The sequence below is a fragment of a genome, unplaced genomic scaffold (assembly GCF_019419815.1).
Source record: "Pyrus x bretschneideri cultivar Hongxiangsu unplaced genomic scaffold, Pyrus_bretschneideri_v1 Contig58, whole genome shotgun sequence".
Lineage (NCBI taxonomy): Eukaryota > Viridiplantae > Streptophyta > Magnoliopsida > Rosales > Rosaceae > Pyrus > Pyrus x bretschneideri.
In genome coordinates this window covers 327662-347499 of record NW_025999796.1, presented here as the reverse complement: position 1 = coordinate 347499, position 19838 = coordinate 327662, and the positions used below count along the sequence as shown (strand labels likewise).

The following is a 19838-nucleotide window of genomic DNA, read 5'->3' as shown; positions in this document are numbered from 1 at the left end:
TTCCCATCCAAACAACATTATTGTAAGCTTCTATATGGTGATATATTTTGCATGATGGAACACACTAAAGTCATTACTTTTAACGTTTCCACCCAAATATCTCTTTAGTCATAATAAAGAGATATCCTACTATCTCTTCATTCAAAATGAAGAGACATCCAATGATGGATACGATATTAGATTCATAATCTAATACATTTTCGCTTCCATTTCGTTACCTAATTCTTTCTCATTCTTGAGGAATCTGTCCTTTAGTATTTCTTAAATACTTAAGGACTCACTTGACAATTGACATGGTTTTGATCCTGGGCTTGCACTAATATTGTCTTGTACCGACCTTGGCACAACTTATATCAATGTTTTACATACAATATGAAATACGTAAATCATCTTTCTGCATATGCATAAAGGATTCTATTTACGCTTTATGCTTCTTTGGGAGTTAAAAGGGTACATTCCCTTTTAGAAGAGCAACTTCCCAGTCTGACTGGAATTGTTCTTTCATTTGAAGTTTATCATTCAAGAAACTTCCTACATTTATCGTTTATAAATAGGAATTGAAATAATCCAATTATATCTTGAAATCTATCATTATAGATTTTCATCCTATGTTTATAGACTATGTCTCCCATATATATTCTATCGTTATAGAATGTTTAAAGTCATAACTTTAATGAAGAAGAATTCCTTTCATTTCCAAATTTATGTATATATATATATATATATTCAAATTTAGGAATATGATTAACTCACACTAATCTTTTGTAAACCTAGTAAACAAAAGATTGATTTACATCTTTATGAGAAATCAAACAATTTAAACTTACAAGTCTTGTGATTCATAGTCTTAGACATATATTATCAAGACTATCTTGATAATGGTTTCGGAAACCCATATTATGTCCAAACATTGAATCACCGTTTAGTTGTAGCTAGCAATCTTCGAATTAATAGAAACCAAGACTACATCAAAGATGGTTTCTTCCAAGTCAACCAATCTCGTTGATTATAGTCATCTTAAGCTACCAATTAGATATGAAGGTTTCACTAGTTCGGGTCAAATGGTATTGTACCATTTCCTTGAGTATATGTTGTATATACATTCAATGTAGTCATAAGGATTTTCTTATTTCTTTCGAATTAAGAGGAGCAACTCTATGACATAGTCATAAAGTTCAAACTATTCAATTGAGATGGTCTATAAATCCTTCTCGACTACCTTGGAGCTTGTGGTGTAGGAACTAGGTTGTTATATTTGTTGATCATCATCTTGTTTCTCAAAGAACCCATTCTTTGAGTTCTATCTCTCGTTCATTTGCTCTATCTTAGGCAAATCCTAGTGTAGGATTACAATGAACTACCCAACAAACAACATTTGTTAGTTGGTTTATAGAAGTGATATCCAAAGGTTAATTTAAGGATATCCCACAAGATTGTGCTCAAACAAATATTGCTTATTAGCTCACAACCCCAAATCTTAACACGATTAAGACTTGTCTTTCTTTCCAACTACATACTATGGAGTCATGAAAATTTTGGAAGATCTTCTAATTGACAATCATATTGTCTTAGAAGTATATATCCTATATATGGGTAATTGATAACATCCAACGAACTAAGTCTCATTTGAGTTCGTTCTTATCCGAATGGAGAAATCCATTATCTTATGATGCTATTTTCCTTGATATCTTTCAAGAAAAACACTTCTAAAGTGTTATTTTTCCTTGGATCAAATCTAAGGAGGTAAATACTTTAGACGTCTTGCTCATCAACTTACATTCTTAAATTCTTTGAAACCTTTTGTAAAGTATTCGGACTTGTGTTTATTCAAAATAAACGATAGTTCAACCGAGAAGGATCTTCGGTGAGCGTCATACAACATGAGTAGTATTATGTTGTGGACAAGTGCCATTAACTTCTAAGTGAATTAACCTCAACAACTTTGTGATTCTTTCTTCTTTTCAAAAGAATAAAGATTTGAACATTTTGCCTCTATACAATTTTAACAAGTAGGCATTGGATCCGGATCTAATGATCGATAACATCATCTATGACCAACTTGTACTTTATGTTTTAGAGGTGCCACAACTCAGTGGGATTAGTCACTACCTTGCAACTTTTTGGGTTTTAAGCATCATTATATTCTAAATAGTTAACACTACCACATCATCTCTATTATAGAGACAAACAATTAGATTACAATAATCTAATCATTCATTAATAAAGAACAACGTTTTGTCAAACAAAACATTCATCCATCTCTTCTAGTGACGGAATTAAGTTCCTTATTCAAATTGGAATGTAAAGACAATCTTTATTTTTTCAATTTCCTTGGTAGTTCATATGAGGAAGTAAGTACCATCTGCTTTCGCAGAGGTCCATATTTTATTCACGTTCCAAATGTGAAGTACATTTCTTCTTTAAGGAGATTTCTTCCCCTTTGCCACATTTTAGGAATGCTTTTGAGCTTCCTTTGCTTAATTTGTGCCACATTTCATTGATGACTTGTCCATTTGTGATGGGTCATATGCCACATGGAGCTTTGTGATGCATCATTTGTATGCAACGAAATTCACGTGTCTACAACCCCAAAATAAGAGCTTAATGAAAAAACATTAATACATTACTACAAAATACCAAATGTTCAAGGATATGCAAAATGAAGGGAGCTGAGTTTCAAGGTTGAGGATGCAATCATAAGCGTTTATATATGCTTTCACATTTTTCAAACTTGTACATTAATGATTATAAATTTTGTTTGTAACATACTTGACCAATCCCGAAACTACTAAGCACCGGTCAACAACATACCGTCAAGGACCCACAAGACTTTTCCTCCAACCAGGAGGCCAATCACAACACGACACATGTCGGTATCAAAAGCCAATCACAGCGCGACATGTGTCGATATCAGAGGCCAATCACAATGCGACACGTGTCAATGTCAGAACAAAGCTAGAAACTCTCTTCTATAAAAGGGCATCATTCTCCCACAATAATCCCTAATGTCATTTATACTAAACTATTCACTAGAACTCACTAAAAGAGAGCTTGAACCTATGTATTTGTAAACCCTTCATAATTAATGAGAACTCCTCTACTCCGTGGACGTAGCCAATCTGGGTAAACCACGTACATCTTGTGTCATTTGCTTCCCTGTCTCTATTCATTTACAAACTTATCCACACTATTGACCAGAGCAATCTAGTGAAGGTCACAAACTTGACACTTTCTGTTGTACCAAAGTCCTCGCCGATTTTGTGCATCAACATTTAGCGCCGTCTGTGGGAATCACACTTATTCCTACTCTCTCCAGCTTTGTTAAGCTGGTTTCCACCATTCGTACACTTTCTTTCTATCAGGCACCCCTTTCCAACATGGGGAGTGAAGGGAGCCACAACATGCAGAACGACACCCCCCCTCGCATTTAGTGCGAAGCAACGAAAGAAGTTTGCTCTTCAGGCTAAAGTCGATGAGCTAAAGGCTCAGAACAACAAGATAACAATAAAGAATGAGATCCTCCAAGAGCAGTATGAGAAGCTCTTCGGGATGCTCTATAAAGCTAGGCATACTCAAACACATGAACTCATCGCCCCTGGGGAAGTCAACCACCACCTGGGTGCCCTTCAACATGGGGGATCACCTGCCTTCAACATGGATATTCCTAATGGGGAGCAAATTACTCATCAAGGTGTTGATCAACATGAGACCTCTCTCGACCCAGCTGCTTCGACCGGAAGCAGGAGAAGTGGAGAAAGACACTTTCTTGCAGAAGAAGTAGAAAGATCAAAAGTCGTTTATCGTGACTGTCAGGACTTCTTGAGGCAACGTCGAGGGAACCCCATCCACATAAGCTCGAAGGTCAATGACCTAAGGGTTTCTGAAAGATTCGGTCATCTCCCATGCCCCAAGCCAACTACCAATCTAGGGAATGAGCGACATGTCCTAGAGAATATGAAGGTACAGGGGACTTGAGCGCGTTTCGATAAGCTCGCCTTAGAAGTCAGTACGGTGAGTCCAAAGAAAAATCTCATTCCCTTGATCAAGCTTTCCTACTTCCAAGAGGAGATGGAGACTTACGGAAGAATGATCTAGCAGTACCTGACTCCACTCAAGACCCCCTTGTCCTACAACTCCTTGAGGAAGTAAACATGTTGAAGGCCGAATGTCAAGCCGAATTACCTAACTGGAACCAACTAGGCCTGGCCCTCTTATAAGGAGAATCCTCGACACCCCCCTCCAAGCAAAGAAAAAGCAGAAGCTTGGCTTACAACTCTACACTGGAAGGGAGGACCCGATTAAACACCTTAACCTCCTTGAGTCCACCATGGCATACCGGATGCACATTGACGAAGAATGATGTCTTCTCTTCCTCTCTACCCTATCTAGCGGAGCTCTGAATTAGTATTGCAGTCTTCCACCTGAGATAGTAGACTCATTTGAGGAACTGAGGAAACTGTTTGTCTCTCAACACATCTTCCAGACAGATTGCTTACATTTCGCAGATGACTTATACACTATTCGCCAAAAGCCGAACGAGTCACTACGAAAGTATGCTAGCCGCTTCAGCCATGAGTATTCTCGCTGCGCTGAGGCAGATGACAAGACCGCCCTTAAAACCTTCACGGCTGGCCTACGCGACTGTTTCTTCAAGTACATGATCAATGCTAACACTTGGAAGACTTACTTTGAGGTAATGGCACAGGCTTACAACCACGCCTCTGCCGAAGCAAGGACATACCAAGGGAACCCCCATATGGTTAACCCCTATTAACAAGTGGGAAATGGAAGTCAAGTTCTACCAAGTGAGGAGATCTTGGCCATTCAGACACCCATTACATCATCTTCTGCCTCATTTAGTTACTCGCTAAGTCACTAAACATATTTGTCTCTTGGTAAAAGGAAGAATTTTTACTCTCAGCAAGCCTATTACAACAAGAGGGATAAAAGTTCATATCAAGACAACCAGGGATGAACGTACCGTTGACTATTATAACTATGAGGCCAAGCCTCACTTTTTCAAAGTGGAGGACTGGGTACTGAAGGAAATGCTATTATAAGAAGGCATACATATTACAAATGTTTTGACTCTCAACCACTTGAGATTTTTTGTCACACAAGCCATTCAGCAAATGTTTAAAGAAGTGGGAATTCAGACAACTTCTTCTGAGTCTTTTGCATTCCTAGCACTAGAACACTTGGTCTACGCTGACCTACCCCTATACTCCAACTCAGAGCTTCAACATACGTACTTTGACACAAAGTATGTGATACTAAGTGTTACAACCAACATGGTTCACATATCGAAAGCATGGATCCCTTCATGCATAGCAAAACATTCATAAGCATCACTCATCAATCAACATAAACATCATACATTCTAACACATTCATACATAAACATCATACATTCCAACACATCCATACATAAGCCAACTGTGCTTCGAAAGGGTTCAACATACTTTATGTCATTTGACACTTGCTACAATGTGTCTCGACACCTTGCCCTTATTCTCACCAACCAAGTGATAAAATGTGAAGGAATAACTCATTTTCATGCCACCAACGAGATGATAAAATGTACAACCTGTACTCTCCTTCATGCCACCAACCAGGTGATAAAATGTACAACTTGTACTCTAATATCATTTGGCAACTTGCCACTTATGCCACCAACCAGGTGAAGAAGGAACTCATTTTCATGCCACCAAATAGGTGATGAAATGTACAACTTGTACTCTCCTTCATGCCACCAACCACGTGATGAAATGTACAACCCGTACTCTAATATCATTTGGCAACTTGCCACTCATGCCACCAACCAAGTGAAGAATGAACTCATCTTCGTGCCACCAACCAGGTGATGAAATGTATAACCGGTACTCTAACATCATTTGGCAACTTGCCACTCGTGCCACCAACCAGGTGATGAAATGTACAACCGGTACTCTAACATCATTTGGCAACTTGCCACTCATGCCACCAACCAAGTGAAGAAGGAACTCATCTTCGTGCCACCAACCAGGTGATGAAATGTACAACCCGTACTCTAACATCATTTGGCAACTTGTCACTCATGCCACCAACCAGGTGATGAAATGTGATGAAAGGTGATAAAGGAACTCACATTCGTACCACTAACCAAGTGATGAAAGCAACTCACCATTCATTCCACCAACCAGAAGACAAGTGGTACAACTTGTACATGTGAACTCCTAGCATTCATAAATAATCAAAAACCCTCAAGCTTTACAACTTAACTAGGGGAGCACTTATGCCTAACAAGAGTTATAGTCACCAACAAAGTCTTATTGCAAGCCAACAACGGCTAGTGCATGATATACGAAGATCAAGCTCTTCAGCCCTCTTACATCTGCTTCAGACATTTCTCCTCTGTAACAATGCAAACACTACAGCTCATAGAAAGCTTCACACACTCTTGATCAAGACTGTTCGAAGCAAATTCAATTTATATGGTTCATCCAAACCTTCGACTACTACAAGGTATGGCTTGCATCACAATCTCTTACTCAACAGTGTGGAAGCAAAATTTGCTTATGTTGTCTCTCTTCCACAAAATTTGTATATGTTGTCTCTCCCACATTTTCAAATTTCTAATTTTCCCCAAAAAAAAATGGAAATTGGGAAATTCAACAACTTCAACAAATGGAGGGTAACTACAATTCTCAAAAGCTTCATACACTCTTGATCAAGATAGTGTGAAGCAAAATCAATTTATGGTACCCAGCAAAGCTTCAACCTCAAAGCTTCACCCACAAAGTTTCAACACAAAAGCTTCACCACAAGAGCTTCAACAAATGGAGGGCAACAACAAATGTCAAAAGCCTCACACACTCTTGATCAAGATAATGTGAAGCAAAATCAATTTATGGTGCCAACAAAAGCTTCAACAAGTGAAGGGCAACAACAATTCTCAAAAGCTTCACACGCTCTTGATCAAGATAGTGTGAAGCAAAATCAATTTGGTGCCCAACAAAGCTTCAACACAAAAGCTTCACCTACAAAGTTTCAACACAAGAGCTTCACCTACAAAGCTTCAATACAAAAGCTTTACCACAAGAGCTTCAACAAGTGAAGGGCAACAACAATTCTCAAAAGCTTCACACACTCTTGATCAAGATAGTGTGAAACAAAGTCAATTTATAGTGCCCAACAAAGTTTCAACACAAGAGCTTCACCTACAAAGCTTCAATACAAAAGCTTCACCACAAGAGCTTCAACAAGTGAAGGGCAACAACAATTCTCAAAAGCTTCACACACTCTTGATCAAGATAGTGTGAAACAAAATCAATTTATGGTGCCCAACAAAGCTTCAACAAAAAAGCTTCACCTACAAAGTTTCAACATCAAACAAAATTTTAACAACAAAGCTTCATCAATGGAGAGCAACTACAATTCTCAAAAGCTTCACACACTCTTGATCAAGATAGTGTGAAGCAAAATCAATTTATGGTGCCTAACAAAGCTTCAACACAAAAGCTTCACCTACAAAGTTTCAACACAAGAGCTTCACCTACAAAGTTTCAACACAAGAGCTTCACCTACAAAGCTTCAATACAAAAGCTTCACCTACAAAGCCTCAACACAAAAGCTTCACCTACAAAGCCTCAACACAAAAGCTTCACCTACAAGCTTCAACACAAAAGCTGCACCCACAAAGCTTCAATACAAAAGCTTCAACACAAAAGCTTCACCTACAAAGCTTAACCGATTAAAAAAATAAAAAATAAAAAATCTGAAATTTTGAAATTTGGAAAATTCGAAAATTCAAAAAAAAAAAAAAAAAAAGAAAGAAAGAAAGAAATGAGCCTAGGCCTCCCCTTCTTTGGGCCTAACAACTTTTATACCAAATATATATGAAGGAGGAATTTTGGGCAATCACTTAGAAAGGAAAATGGTGAAATTTTGTTTGGAAAATTGCCTACTAGCAAGACACCTCCCTCGTCAACTCTCTCGACCGGAGACTTGGGGGACTCCTACCATATACCACTACACCTTGGTACTCAGAAATTTCGCGACTACTCAGTGCCTCGGATTTTTCAAGTCCCTAATCGAGAAGTTTTCCTCACTCAAGAAATTAAGGGAGCACTACTTCAACCTACAGGGTCCACCCACGAAGTTTCAACATGCAAACTTCAACAAAATAAAAAATCCAGGCTCGGCATCATTGCTCTAATTGAAGAGATCGAGAAGCCTCAACAACCATTTGCCAACACCGTTGTCGAAGAACAAAGCTTCGCCATACCACATCTACTACTTTGTCAAACAGTAAAAGTATCCTATATCATCAGGATCGAACATACTCCAGGTTTGATGGACTTGTTTTGACCCTCAAATTCTGGAGTCGGCTCGCTCCTTTGGAGGAAACCAGAAAACCCTCCAGCCTAGTTCAAGAATACATCTGTGGAAAGTCAAGTACAACAAAGCATATGCCAATTCGTCTGTCTTCTCCAAAAACAAGAATACCTCATATCATCTCTTCTCCCTGTTTCTTCTCTTTATCCTTGTTGCTGAATAAGAGACAGGGAGAATGAGTACAATCAACCGGAACCTAAGATTAACTTACCGATCTGAGACTGATTGCTTGGAACCCTAATTGCCTACCTTGCCTGTCACCTCCTTCGGCAGATCTCCTCGCTTAGAGACTTAGGGGACTCCTACTATATGGTTGGTATCACACTTGACCAAACCCGAAACTACAAGTAAGCTTCAAATGAAAATGATATATTACCTTGTGCGTCAACGCCAACTAAAGATACCACTCTTAGATGAAGAAAAAGTACTTTCAAGAGAAGATGCCACATCTACTTACAAGACAGAGAAGGCAAGTGAAGGCGACACCACACTTCGATACTTGGAAGTTTCGTGATTACTCAATGGCTTGGATCTTGCAAGTCCCCAACCGAGGAGGTTCCCTCACTTGGGAACTTAGGGGAGCACTGTTTGTACCATACTTGACCAATCCCGAAACTACTAAGCACCAGTCAACAGCTTACCGTCAAGCACCGGTCAACAGCTTACCGTCAATCACAACACGACACATGTTGATATCAGAAGCCAATCACAGCGTGACACGTGTCGATATCAGAGTCCAATCACAACAACATGTGTCAATGTCAGAACAAAGCTAGAAACTCTCTTCTATAAAAGGGGATCATTCTCCCACAATAATCCTTAATGTCATTTGTACTAAACTATTCACTAGAACTCACTAAAAGAGAGCTTGAACCTATGTATTTGTAAACCCTTCACAACTAATGAGAACTCCTCTACTCCGTGGACGTAGCCAATCTGGGTGAACCACATACATCTTGTGTCATTTGCTTCCCTGTCTCTATTCATTTACATACTTATCCACACTAATGACCAGAGCAATCTAGCGAAGGTCACAAACTTGACACTTTCTGTTATACCAAAGTCCTCGCCGATTTTGTGCATCAACAAATTTTATTTATTTTGAACTCCTCTAAAAACACTATTCATGAGGGTTTGTATGGTACTAAAAATTTGAACAGCGATATACCCATCCTTAAAGCGTAGAGGATGCGATCATAAATGTTTATGTATCTTTTCACATTTTTCACACTTGTAAGGATTTTTAGTAAGGATTTTTAGTAGTTTAAAAAATTAAAATCATCAAAATAACATTTTTCTTAACGTGTCGAAGCGGGTTACCCGCGTGTCACCCTCGTGTAAACTTGTTAAGGACCCATCATTAATGGGTTCTTATCATGTGACTCGATAATGCCTCGATTAGTTATCATGTCGACCCGAAACCCGTTATTTTCATGTTGTTTACGTGTCGTGTTAACGGATCGTATAAAAAATTGCTAGGTCTAAAGTATATTGTGCCGAAGTGCTTTTTCTCTCATCAACAACAAGAACATCAAAACATTGAAGTCAAGCACATATGTTATTAGGACAACCTAGCTGACCTATTCACCAAGTCACTGGCAAAATCTACTTTTCAGAAGTTTGTTCGGGGAATTAGTATGCATAAACTTTGTGAGTTGTAACATTATTAGTTCTCTTAGGAATTATGTCAAACTCAAGGGGAGCATCCCAAAGTGTACTCACTTGGCCTTAATGTACTCTTTTTCCCTATGATTAGGAGCATTTTTCCTTGAGTTTTTGCTTCCTGATAAGGTTTTAACAAGGCACCCATCTTGGGCTGGTCATATCCTTGTGTACGTCCCATAGATGTTTAATTTGGCTTTGTGTTAACTCACATTTTTTCTTAGACTATGGGTTTTTGTCTCATATTGGATTTTACGATAGCTGGGTTTTGTGAGACTTGTTTCCATGTACAAATTCCATGTTTAAGACTACTATGTTCCCAAATGAGTGCCACCGAGACGACTTCACCAACCTTACTGGATATGATGTGATATCTACTTGAGTATTTACACAGTCAAGGAAGAGTGTTATGAATATTATCTAATATGTGATTTTATAAACCCTAGTTAGATTTGGCTTATAGATTACCCATCATTTTAGTAATTCTTTCCTATTAGATTGTAATTACTTAGAAAATAAGTTATTCCCTTCTTCTTAGTTTACTATAAATAATAAAGACAATGATATATGGAGAATCACACAATCCCTAAGCATTCTACAACTTCTCTCCCCTCTCTCTCCCTTTATAAAATTGGCCACAACAGTATGAGGTTGTTACGAATTTTAACATGGGCATATCAGCTTGTGCTATAAATTGGTTAAAAATAATTCGAGTACAATTTGTGTTTGGTTTATGACCATTAGCACTCTGTTAGCAATAAGATGAATGAGAAATTGGCTAAAATGATCAATTTATACATTTCAAGATCATGATTACTTTTCTCAGTATTTAATTACTATGTCGTCTACATTTTATTTATATATTTTTACTATCTCATTTTGATCGGTTCAATAATTGACATTTATAAAATAATCAATTTCAGTCTATTCCAAATATAAAAATGAGATCCAACAAAGTATCTGCTTCTTTTAGGAAAATGAGACAAGCTTAAAATTAGAGTACTTGACTAATAAAGGTTCGATTCCCACAGATGGAGTTGTTTTTGCATGTATTCTAATATATATCCTTGTGGTAAGGTGTTCTATTTTTATTCATGCATTCCGATTGCGAAATTCCCTATGAAGAAAATAGTGTACTTAAAAAGGCTTAGTTCTTTATGAGATGTGCCGATGTGGTTTGTGCGCTGTACACTCCAATTTTTATTATATTAGTTTTAAACTCTCCATCTCTCTCTAATAATGCAACTTAAATTACAGCGTGCTTGTGTGCTTTACGCACGCCATAAAAACGTCGCACATTGTATGCATGTACTAATTTTAAAGCCGTAAATTGTCACTTTTCTTATAGTTTTTGGATACCACGATATATAGTTGCACACCAAAACATTATCGAATTCAAGCTCCCAAATTATTCCCGTACGTATGTGACAATATAATGGTTATTCCCATACTTTTGCTTCTAAGTAATTATAAACAAGCTAAAAATTATTCGAAATATATCTAATAATAAGATATATTATATGTATCTTGTTCAATCTTTGAAGGACGTCAAACAAATCCATACATATATAGGATAGAATTTGCTTATGTCAACAGTTACCAGCTTGAATTAAACTTCCAAAGCAAAAGAAATTGGAGTGTAGTTTTGATACTCTATCCACCCTTGGTATATATTCCTTGTACAAATTTTCAAAAGCGTTCCGATTCTCTCTCTCATAACAAAAACATCAATCACAACCCCACAATTATTTCCCAAGAAAAACTCCATGGAGCCCTCCGATCAGCCAAGAAGGATTGCTTTCATCGCCAAATCTCAAAGTCGAAACTTTGCCAGAACCTCGCATGAGGACGACACGGCTTTTGAAGCTGCAAATTCAGAGCTGAGTTCTCCTTTGTTATCGTATACTTCCCTGAAGGATCTGATGCCCTCCTCGCCAAGTCTAAAATGTTGTTCGTCTTCAAAAGCTTTGGCTCATATTCGATCGGCTTATGAGATTCCGATAAGCAACTTGTTAGTGCAGAAGGCTGCCTTGGCTTACTTGCGGCCCATGCCAGATCAGTCAAATACTACCGCCGTACAGTGCTTTTCGATTAAGCTGCTTTTCGGTCACCTCAAAATTTTGAGCAGCCGTTTCGCTACTGCAATAAGGCGGGTGTTCAGCAGGATATCAGGAGCATTTCATAGGGTATATGACACAAGTAAAAACCACAAAGAATGTCCTGTGTATTTGGGTGGGTAGAAAAAAGAATTAGCGAGGAAACAAATACTGTTAGGGTTTTCTCGTTTAGATATGAGAAGAAGAGATTCAAATTTGAGTCATCTTCCGATTGTGTTGAGAAAAATACCAACAGATCAGTAGCCAGCTAGTTGGTAATTTGGTGAATAGTTTGTCTATTGCCTTGGCATGAGATGGTTTTGTTGATCGTCCAGCTTTTGGAATGAACGTTTTATTTCTTAGTATTTAAGTTTAATTGTGCCAATTTTGCTTGCTTATCGTTTTTTTTTTTTTAGTTTAATTTGGACTCCATTTTTGCCAATATAGTTTCTGCTACGTTTATTTTTGTTGGATTAATTTGTACTACATTAATAATCTTTGCCAGAATAGATTGTTTTATGTCAGTCCAGAAAAACAAGAGAGTATCAAGAAAGTTGTTCCGGACATGAATATGTGCTTGTTGAAAGAATATGCAACTGTTTCGTATAGTAGTATCTTATCAAATCAAATCGGTTGTTATTTGCTATCTACACATGGTGATGGTGGATAGGGTTTACCCCGTGGACTTAGGGCCAAACTCAACCACCTCGAACAACTATGTCTTGTGGTGGGAACGATTACTATTATTTTCGCATACTAATAATGAATACTTGTAGGCATAATTTACTGAAGGCCCTGAATAATTATGGAGGCCATAGAGAGAGAGGGGGTGCGTCACAGAGAAGAGAGAGACGTGTAATTGTGAGGTGATATAGAGAGATGTGTAATTGTGAGGTGTGTATTATATCACCTCATTGTGGCTTTATTTATAGTAGGTCACATAGAGAGAGAAGATAGAGATGTGTAATTGTGAGATGATATAGAGAGATGTGTAATTGTGAGGTGTGTTTTATATCACCTCATTATGCCTTTATTTATTAGGGAAGGTTAAATTATAGTAGTAGGGAAGGTTAAATCCTTAGCCTAATAGGATTACAACTCGAATAGGATAATATCCAACTCTAGGGAATATTCCACGATATCCCTAGATACATTAGGATTTACACAATCACATTCCTAATCAAATAGGGGTAGGGAAGGTTAAATCCTTACCCTAATGGAAGCAAAAATATTGAAAGATGGGTCATATTAGCTTCAGTTGGTGATAGGCCAAGTGATAATTAAATTAGAATGAATTAGCGTAAACCAAAATACCCAAAAAAAAAAAAATATATATATATATATATATATATATATATTTGGGTATGATTTATAACACGGGCATTCCAAAAATTAGCATTGGGTAGAAAAAATAATGCAGCCTAACCTTATTGGGTTAGCTACGATGTGGGGATAGGCCTTGCAGGACGGTTGCAGGTCATTAGACCTTGAGGAGGGCTGGGAACCTCTGGACTGTGTGGTCTGGGTAAGCCCAACAGTGGAAGCTACTAGTTTGGGCCAAAACTAGGCGCAAGAACAGGCCCAGCTGAAGGCTGGCTTACGGGTTGGCACTTGTGAAGCCCAGCCAAAGTTGGGATTGGGTTTTGGGTCGGGGCAGTTCCAGCCTAGTAGTGAAAAACTGCTGGCGAGTTGGGCCAAGGCATAAGCGAAGCCCAACAAGCAATGTGTTTGTTGAAGACAACCTTGGGCACGGGACAAAAGGGCCCAGCAAGCACTAAGATGCTGGTATTAGGTCAGGGACACGTAAGGCAGGTCCAAGAAAGTTGTAGGCCTTCTCGGGTTAGGCTGGGGTTGCAGGCCCGTGAAAACCCTACCAGGCCGAATGCCTGCTGTGCCTTGCGTGAGCAGCGAAGCCCAAAAAACTACTGCCATGTGGTCTAAGGTGTCAAACAATGCCATTCCCATATGTGCTCCACGTGGTTGGGCTGCAGGCCGACTACAGTGGTCGGTGGTTGTGTCAGGGATGGTGCGGCGACTAGCCGCAACCATGCCACATAATTCCCAGATTTTTTCTTCTTCTTTTTTTTTTTTTTTTTTTTTTTTTCTTCAAATGTTTCTAAGGTTTAAAGAACCCTAAATTGCCTCTAATTTATGTATATGCTTTGACTCACAAATTCCACATAGCAAAATAATAATTGCGTAATGCATGAAACGTGTATATATATATATATATATATTGGGGAATGTTTTCATGCTTCGTGGACGTTTCAAATACATTTCAAATATCTTACTTTATTTTAAGCATAACTGATTGATAGAAAATAACAAAAGCCTTTGAATTTGAAAGCCGAAATTGCATCTCTAATGCGTTGTATCACGTTCAACAAAGTCTCTTTAGCGCAGCGTCAAGAGCGTGCTGATAACGTGTTGTAGGCTTAATTTACTGAATAATTATGGAGGCCATAGAGAGAGGAGGTGCGTCACATATATAGAGAGAAGAGAGAGATGTGTAATTGTGAGGTTTGTATTATATCACCCCATTATACCTTTATTTATAGTAGTAGGGGAGGTTAAATCCCTACGCTAATAGGATTACAACTCTAGTAGGATAATATCTAACCCTAGGGAATATTCTAAGATATCCCTAGATGCACTAGGATTTACACAATCACATTTTTAATCTAATAGGACTGCAACACTACTATCTTTTTATGAAATATATGTGGAGCTAAAGAGGTTTAGTAAAAAAAAATGCTATTCTTACCATTTAGTTACCATCTCTCTAATCGAGATGAAATTGCATGCGTTAGCGAGTTCTACCTCTATTAGAGAGATAGTACAAATAGATGGTAACTGTAACATTACTCTTATTCAAACACTTCGGAAATGGTTAACATGAAATCACCACGAGGCCTAGTGGTTGGGAATGAATTTCAGGCCTGTATTTCATATGGCACATCCTGGGTTCAATTCCTGACGCTGGTGAATCACACGATGGTGGTCAGGAGGAGGTTAAAATGCCTCTGTGAGTTTTTCTGGCCCCTAAAAGGGTGGACTTTCATGGAAAAACCACCAAATAAGGTAACTCTATTAGTTTATAAAAAGTGATGAGTACCTTTGAAATATTGGTGTTTTTTTCAACCGATCAAAAGAAAAAGAGTATCACGCTTCAAATGGTTGTATATTAACACTATCCTCTAAAAAGAGATCTACAATTACATTAAGGGTTTCTCGATGCCTCTTGATCTAAGGATAACGAGTGATGAGTTAAACTCTTTATGTCAAGGTAATAAACATTCTTTTTATTTTCCTTTGAAATTTGATATTCCTTTGAAATTAGATATTGACACTTCAAAACAAGTCATTATGCATTTCTATTCTTAGGGTACAAAGTATAGTAAAAAAAGGAAAAGAATACCACATGACTTTTTTTGAATTCCAATTAAAGAGAAATTTTTCAGTACAATTAGAATAGAACACATGACAATACACCACATATCATAATATAAGTAGAGGGATATGCACAATAAAAAGCATCTCTAAATTAAGTCATCAATCATGTGGTCCACTTATTTTATAACATGAGGTGTACTTCCCGTGTTCCGAGTTGTTTGTCATTAATGTGATATATATATTTTTTTGGTCTAAAAGGATAATTTAATTGATTCGATAAAAGGTTACAAGCCAACACAAAGGAAGACAAAATAATCCAAATACATTGGGGGGGAACAGATACATAAAAGCCCTACCTAATTAAATAAACTAAAATGGAAACCCAAATCCCTAATTTCCAATTGTAGAAAGCAGTGTCTGGCGCCGTCACTGCCACAAAAGTCTTACCAACAACTATCGAAGCAGCAACACTAGAGAAAATGACCGAGTGGTGAAAACGAACAAGACATCGCAACACAAAAGTACCAAACCCACAACAAGAATCACACCACATCCAGATTTCTTCACCAAAGACGCAAAGGCAAAAGATAGTCACCAGATCTAAACCTTATTCACGAATCCCTACAAATATATACAAACATAGTAACACATGGGTAGAAGGTGAGGCTAAGGGGTATGTAAAATACCTTTACTTTGGCCGAAGTTGCAGTACACTTGGCCTCGATGGAAATCCAGCAAGCCACTTTTTTTTGGGGGGGGGGGGGGGGGACAGTGAGGGAGGGAAATAAATTTGGCAACCATATTCGGTCCAGAGTCCGCAAATCAGAGCAAAGGATGGGGTGGGGATGGTTTAGGGGAAGGGAGGCAGAGGGAAAAGTGAGGGGAGATGCAATTTTGAGTTTGGAAAAGAACAGCCAGACGAGAAGGAGGGGTGGAAAGGAGGGACATGAAGCCCAAAAGTGAGACAATCTCACGAAAAAATTTGAGACAAAACTCAAGGAAATTGTAAAAAATCTCAGGGGAAAATTGAAAAAAAGAGAAGAGGATCAGGAAAAAGAAGGAAATAGGAGAACAAGAAACTTGGACAAGGATAGCCACCAGCACTCGAGCCAAAGGCTAGGGCCAGCGGCAAAGGAGTTTGCAAGGTTGGAAACCAGAGAGTGTCTCACATCTTGATTAATGCGATTTTTCTTTCTTCCAATTCGAGGATCCCCGTGTCATTGTCCCTTCAAAATCCAAAATCTTTTATTGACTCCAAGGTTTCAAGTCTAGAATCTTGGATCATTAGTCGACGTTGTAAGTTATTACTGTCGTATTTAAGAAACAAAAAACAAATAAGTGGTTGATAAACTCTATTTATTTTATAAAGAAGGCCAATAAAAATCAGCTTTGGTTTCTAATTTATATAACCAGTTCTTGCATAATAATGCACACGAAAAAAATAACCACAATTCCTTTCAAAATAATACATTAAAAAAAATGATAACTACACATTTTTTTGGAATTGTTATTAGCACTCTAAAAATCTCATTCTACATTCCAAACTTTCTATATTAGGAAAGAAAAATACATTTGTGAAGAGTGTAGAATGAGATTTTTGGAATGCTAATAACACTTCCCATTTTTTGTTTTTTTCCCTTTCCCTATATATTTTTTTTCTCTTTCTCTATATACATGTAGCAGTAGAAAAATAGTGTATAGTATCTAAACTGCGGTATTTATTTCAAAACGGACTGTTGGAATATGGTTAGAGATGCGCTAAAAAAAGAGATATATAGATGATAAACTTGGCTTTATCTTCGGTAGTCTATCCTATCAAGTAATCTGACTTCTTAACTAAACACTCATCGTTTCATTTTAATTTTTAAGAGTAAAATGCAGTGAGTTTTGCTCATAGTTTGGGGGCCTCTCCTATTAAGAGCAAGGTGATGCATCTTTAGTCATCAATGCTCTCCAATCTGATGGAGCAGTGGCGTGTAATGGTGCTTTTGGGCACATTTTAAATGCTGCTCGACTGATTCTAAAGTCCGTTCCAGATTGGAAAGTTAGGTTTGGTCGACGCGATACGAATAAGGTTGCCTATCGACTTGCGAGATCGGGTTTAATTTTAGATGATCAAGTCTCATGGTTTGAAAAACCTCTGAATGTAATCTCTGATATTCTTTTTGAGGATAGTCTTACTACTTAATTTAATGAAGACGCTCTTTTTCCTTTCGACCGAGTTGAAATCCCTCACAAAGTTTTTATCAAAATCCATTGTTGGCATCATATCCCCTTTATTTATACGTGTTCTACCTGATTAATGAATACATTCTTATTTTAAAAAAAAAAAAAGTGTAAATTAATCTTTTAGCGTTTCATCTTTATTTTTCAGTCTACTCAGTTATTCGTAGAAGAAAAATTGGATAAACTTGAAAAGGAAGAATCTTTATCTTTCCAGGGTCACATGCTATGCTTTTAAGCTAACTTTATCTCCACAAAACCGCTACCTCAAGTCAAATGCCCTCATGAAAAAAAGTCCTTGAAAAAAACCTTCTCTCTCGTTCCCACACATTTCTTGCCAGATCAAAATATTGATTCCCGCAAAGGACTCCAACCAACAATACTTTCTCACCCACACACCTCTCTCTCTCGAGGCAGATAAACCAAAATAAGGAGTCTCTTTATATCTCCCCCGCTCCTCCTCCAACTTCAATGTCTTCATCAAGCAAAAAGAAGAAGCTTCTTACAACCATTCTCACAGCCAATGTTGCAGGCTGCGGTTGCGGAAGGCCGAAGCTTTCCGACGTGTACGAGCCGACCCCAAAACCCAAAATCCAAACCCACAAAAACCCTATTCACCGATCCCTCTCCTCTTCAAGTTCCGGAGATCAAAATGGCAAGAGCTTCACAGTTGAGGACGACAACGAAGATCGGTGCACCTCTACCACCGTTTCTTTTAACAACAACAGCTCCTCCTCGCAGTCACACCCATCTGATTCGGCGGAGAGTACGAATCCTAAGAACACAAAGATTTCGAGCCCGAATACGATGAAAGTCCACGACAGCATTGCGGTGGTGAAGGAATCAAACGATCCTTATAAGGATTTCAGGCAGTCGATGCTGCAGATGATTGTGGAGCAGCAGATTTACTCGAAGGACGATCTGCAGGAGCTGCTCAGCTGCTTTCTGGAGCTCAACTCTGCATCCCATCATGATGTTATCATCCGAGCATTCACACAAATCTGGAACGACCTCATCAGAGAAAGCGAGAAGCCGATGATCATGTGAATACCAGATGGGTTCCACATGCCGCGGCCATGTGAAGCATTGAATTGATGGGAAAGTGGGGGAGAAGGAAAATTGATGGGAAAGTGGGGGGAGGAGGAAATTCAGAGGCGTGGGGTAGGTTGGGAAAATTCATTACTCATAAATTCAACGGAGAAGTAAAAAAAGTGAGATATTTGGTAGTTATTGGGTTTTTGCCTGGATGGACAGTAGTTTTAAGTAGCAATATGCAGAGGTGTTTATATAATCTTATTTTATTTTATTGGCATTTTATGTGAGTGTACAATTTCCAACATTTACATTCAATACTAACTGTGTAGTTTTAATTAATGATTTTGTAGTTGAGCACTCATTGTCCTCGTTTTCGATGTTGGTTTATTTATTTATTTTTTTACAAATGATATTATTTATATTAAAAGAAATGAAGTATATTATTTACATTAAAATAAAAGAAGTGGGTTTAACTTTACAATAAATTAATAATAATGTGATTTAAATTTGTATTTAACGAGAATTGAAGTTAAGACCTCGTGAAGAGAAATACCGCCTCCTTGCTTTCTATGTTTGGTATTTTATTTTTGGGTAAATGACTATGTTTGGTTGGTGAGGCTATTTCAGTTTAAACTTCAAGCTATAGTCAATTTTGGAGTTAAATTTGACTCTAGCTGTTATATCATTCCTATTATTTTGGAATTTAACTACAATACTTAGATTATTTAATATGCTTACCATAAGTTAGATACAATTTATATAAATATTTAGCCAATCCCTTAAATTTTAGTCCAATACACAAGTTATATATGACTATTTGATAACCAAATTGATAGCCAATCCCTTAAACAAAATGATAATCCAATTCACGAAGAACATAAGATAACCAAATTGATTCTGCACATGCATAAGCAAAAGCCATGTATTCCGATTCATTTAACGAAGAATACGCTTAGCAGCAATATGATGTAATGCACAAGGTTAGCCATAAATTGAGCAACATGATTAACCGCAAAGGCAACGTCAAGGCGTGTCAGTGAGATACTGATAAGAA

General features: G+C 37.8%; 1 protein-coding gene across 1 annotated transcript; it reads left to right on the top strand.

Moving 5' to 3' along the window:
• The first annotated feature begins 17844 nt into the window (after window positions 1-17844).
• On the top strand, window positions 17845-19145 carry LOC103938834 (transcription repressor OFP4-like). Its single transcript, XM_009348879.3, has one exon. The coding sequence runs from the start codon at window positions 18221-18223 to the stop codon at window positions 18794-18796; it is 576 nt and encodes a 191-aa protein (XP_009347154.2). The 5' UTR covers window positions 17845-18220; the 3' UTR covers window positions 18797-19145.
• Window positions 19146-19838: the final 693 nt, after the last annotated feature.

Coding starts and splice junctions, on each gene's coding strand:
- LOC103938834 (XM_009348879.3), top strand. CDS start 18,221: ATGTCTTCATCAAGCAAAAAGAAGAAGCTTCTTACAACCATTCTCACA.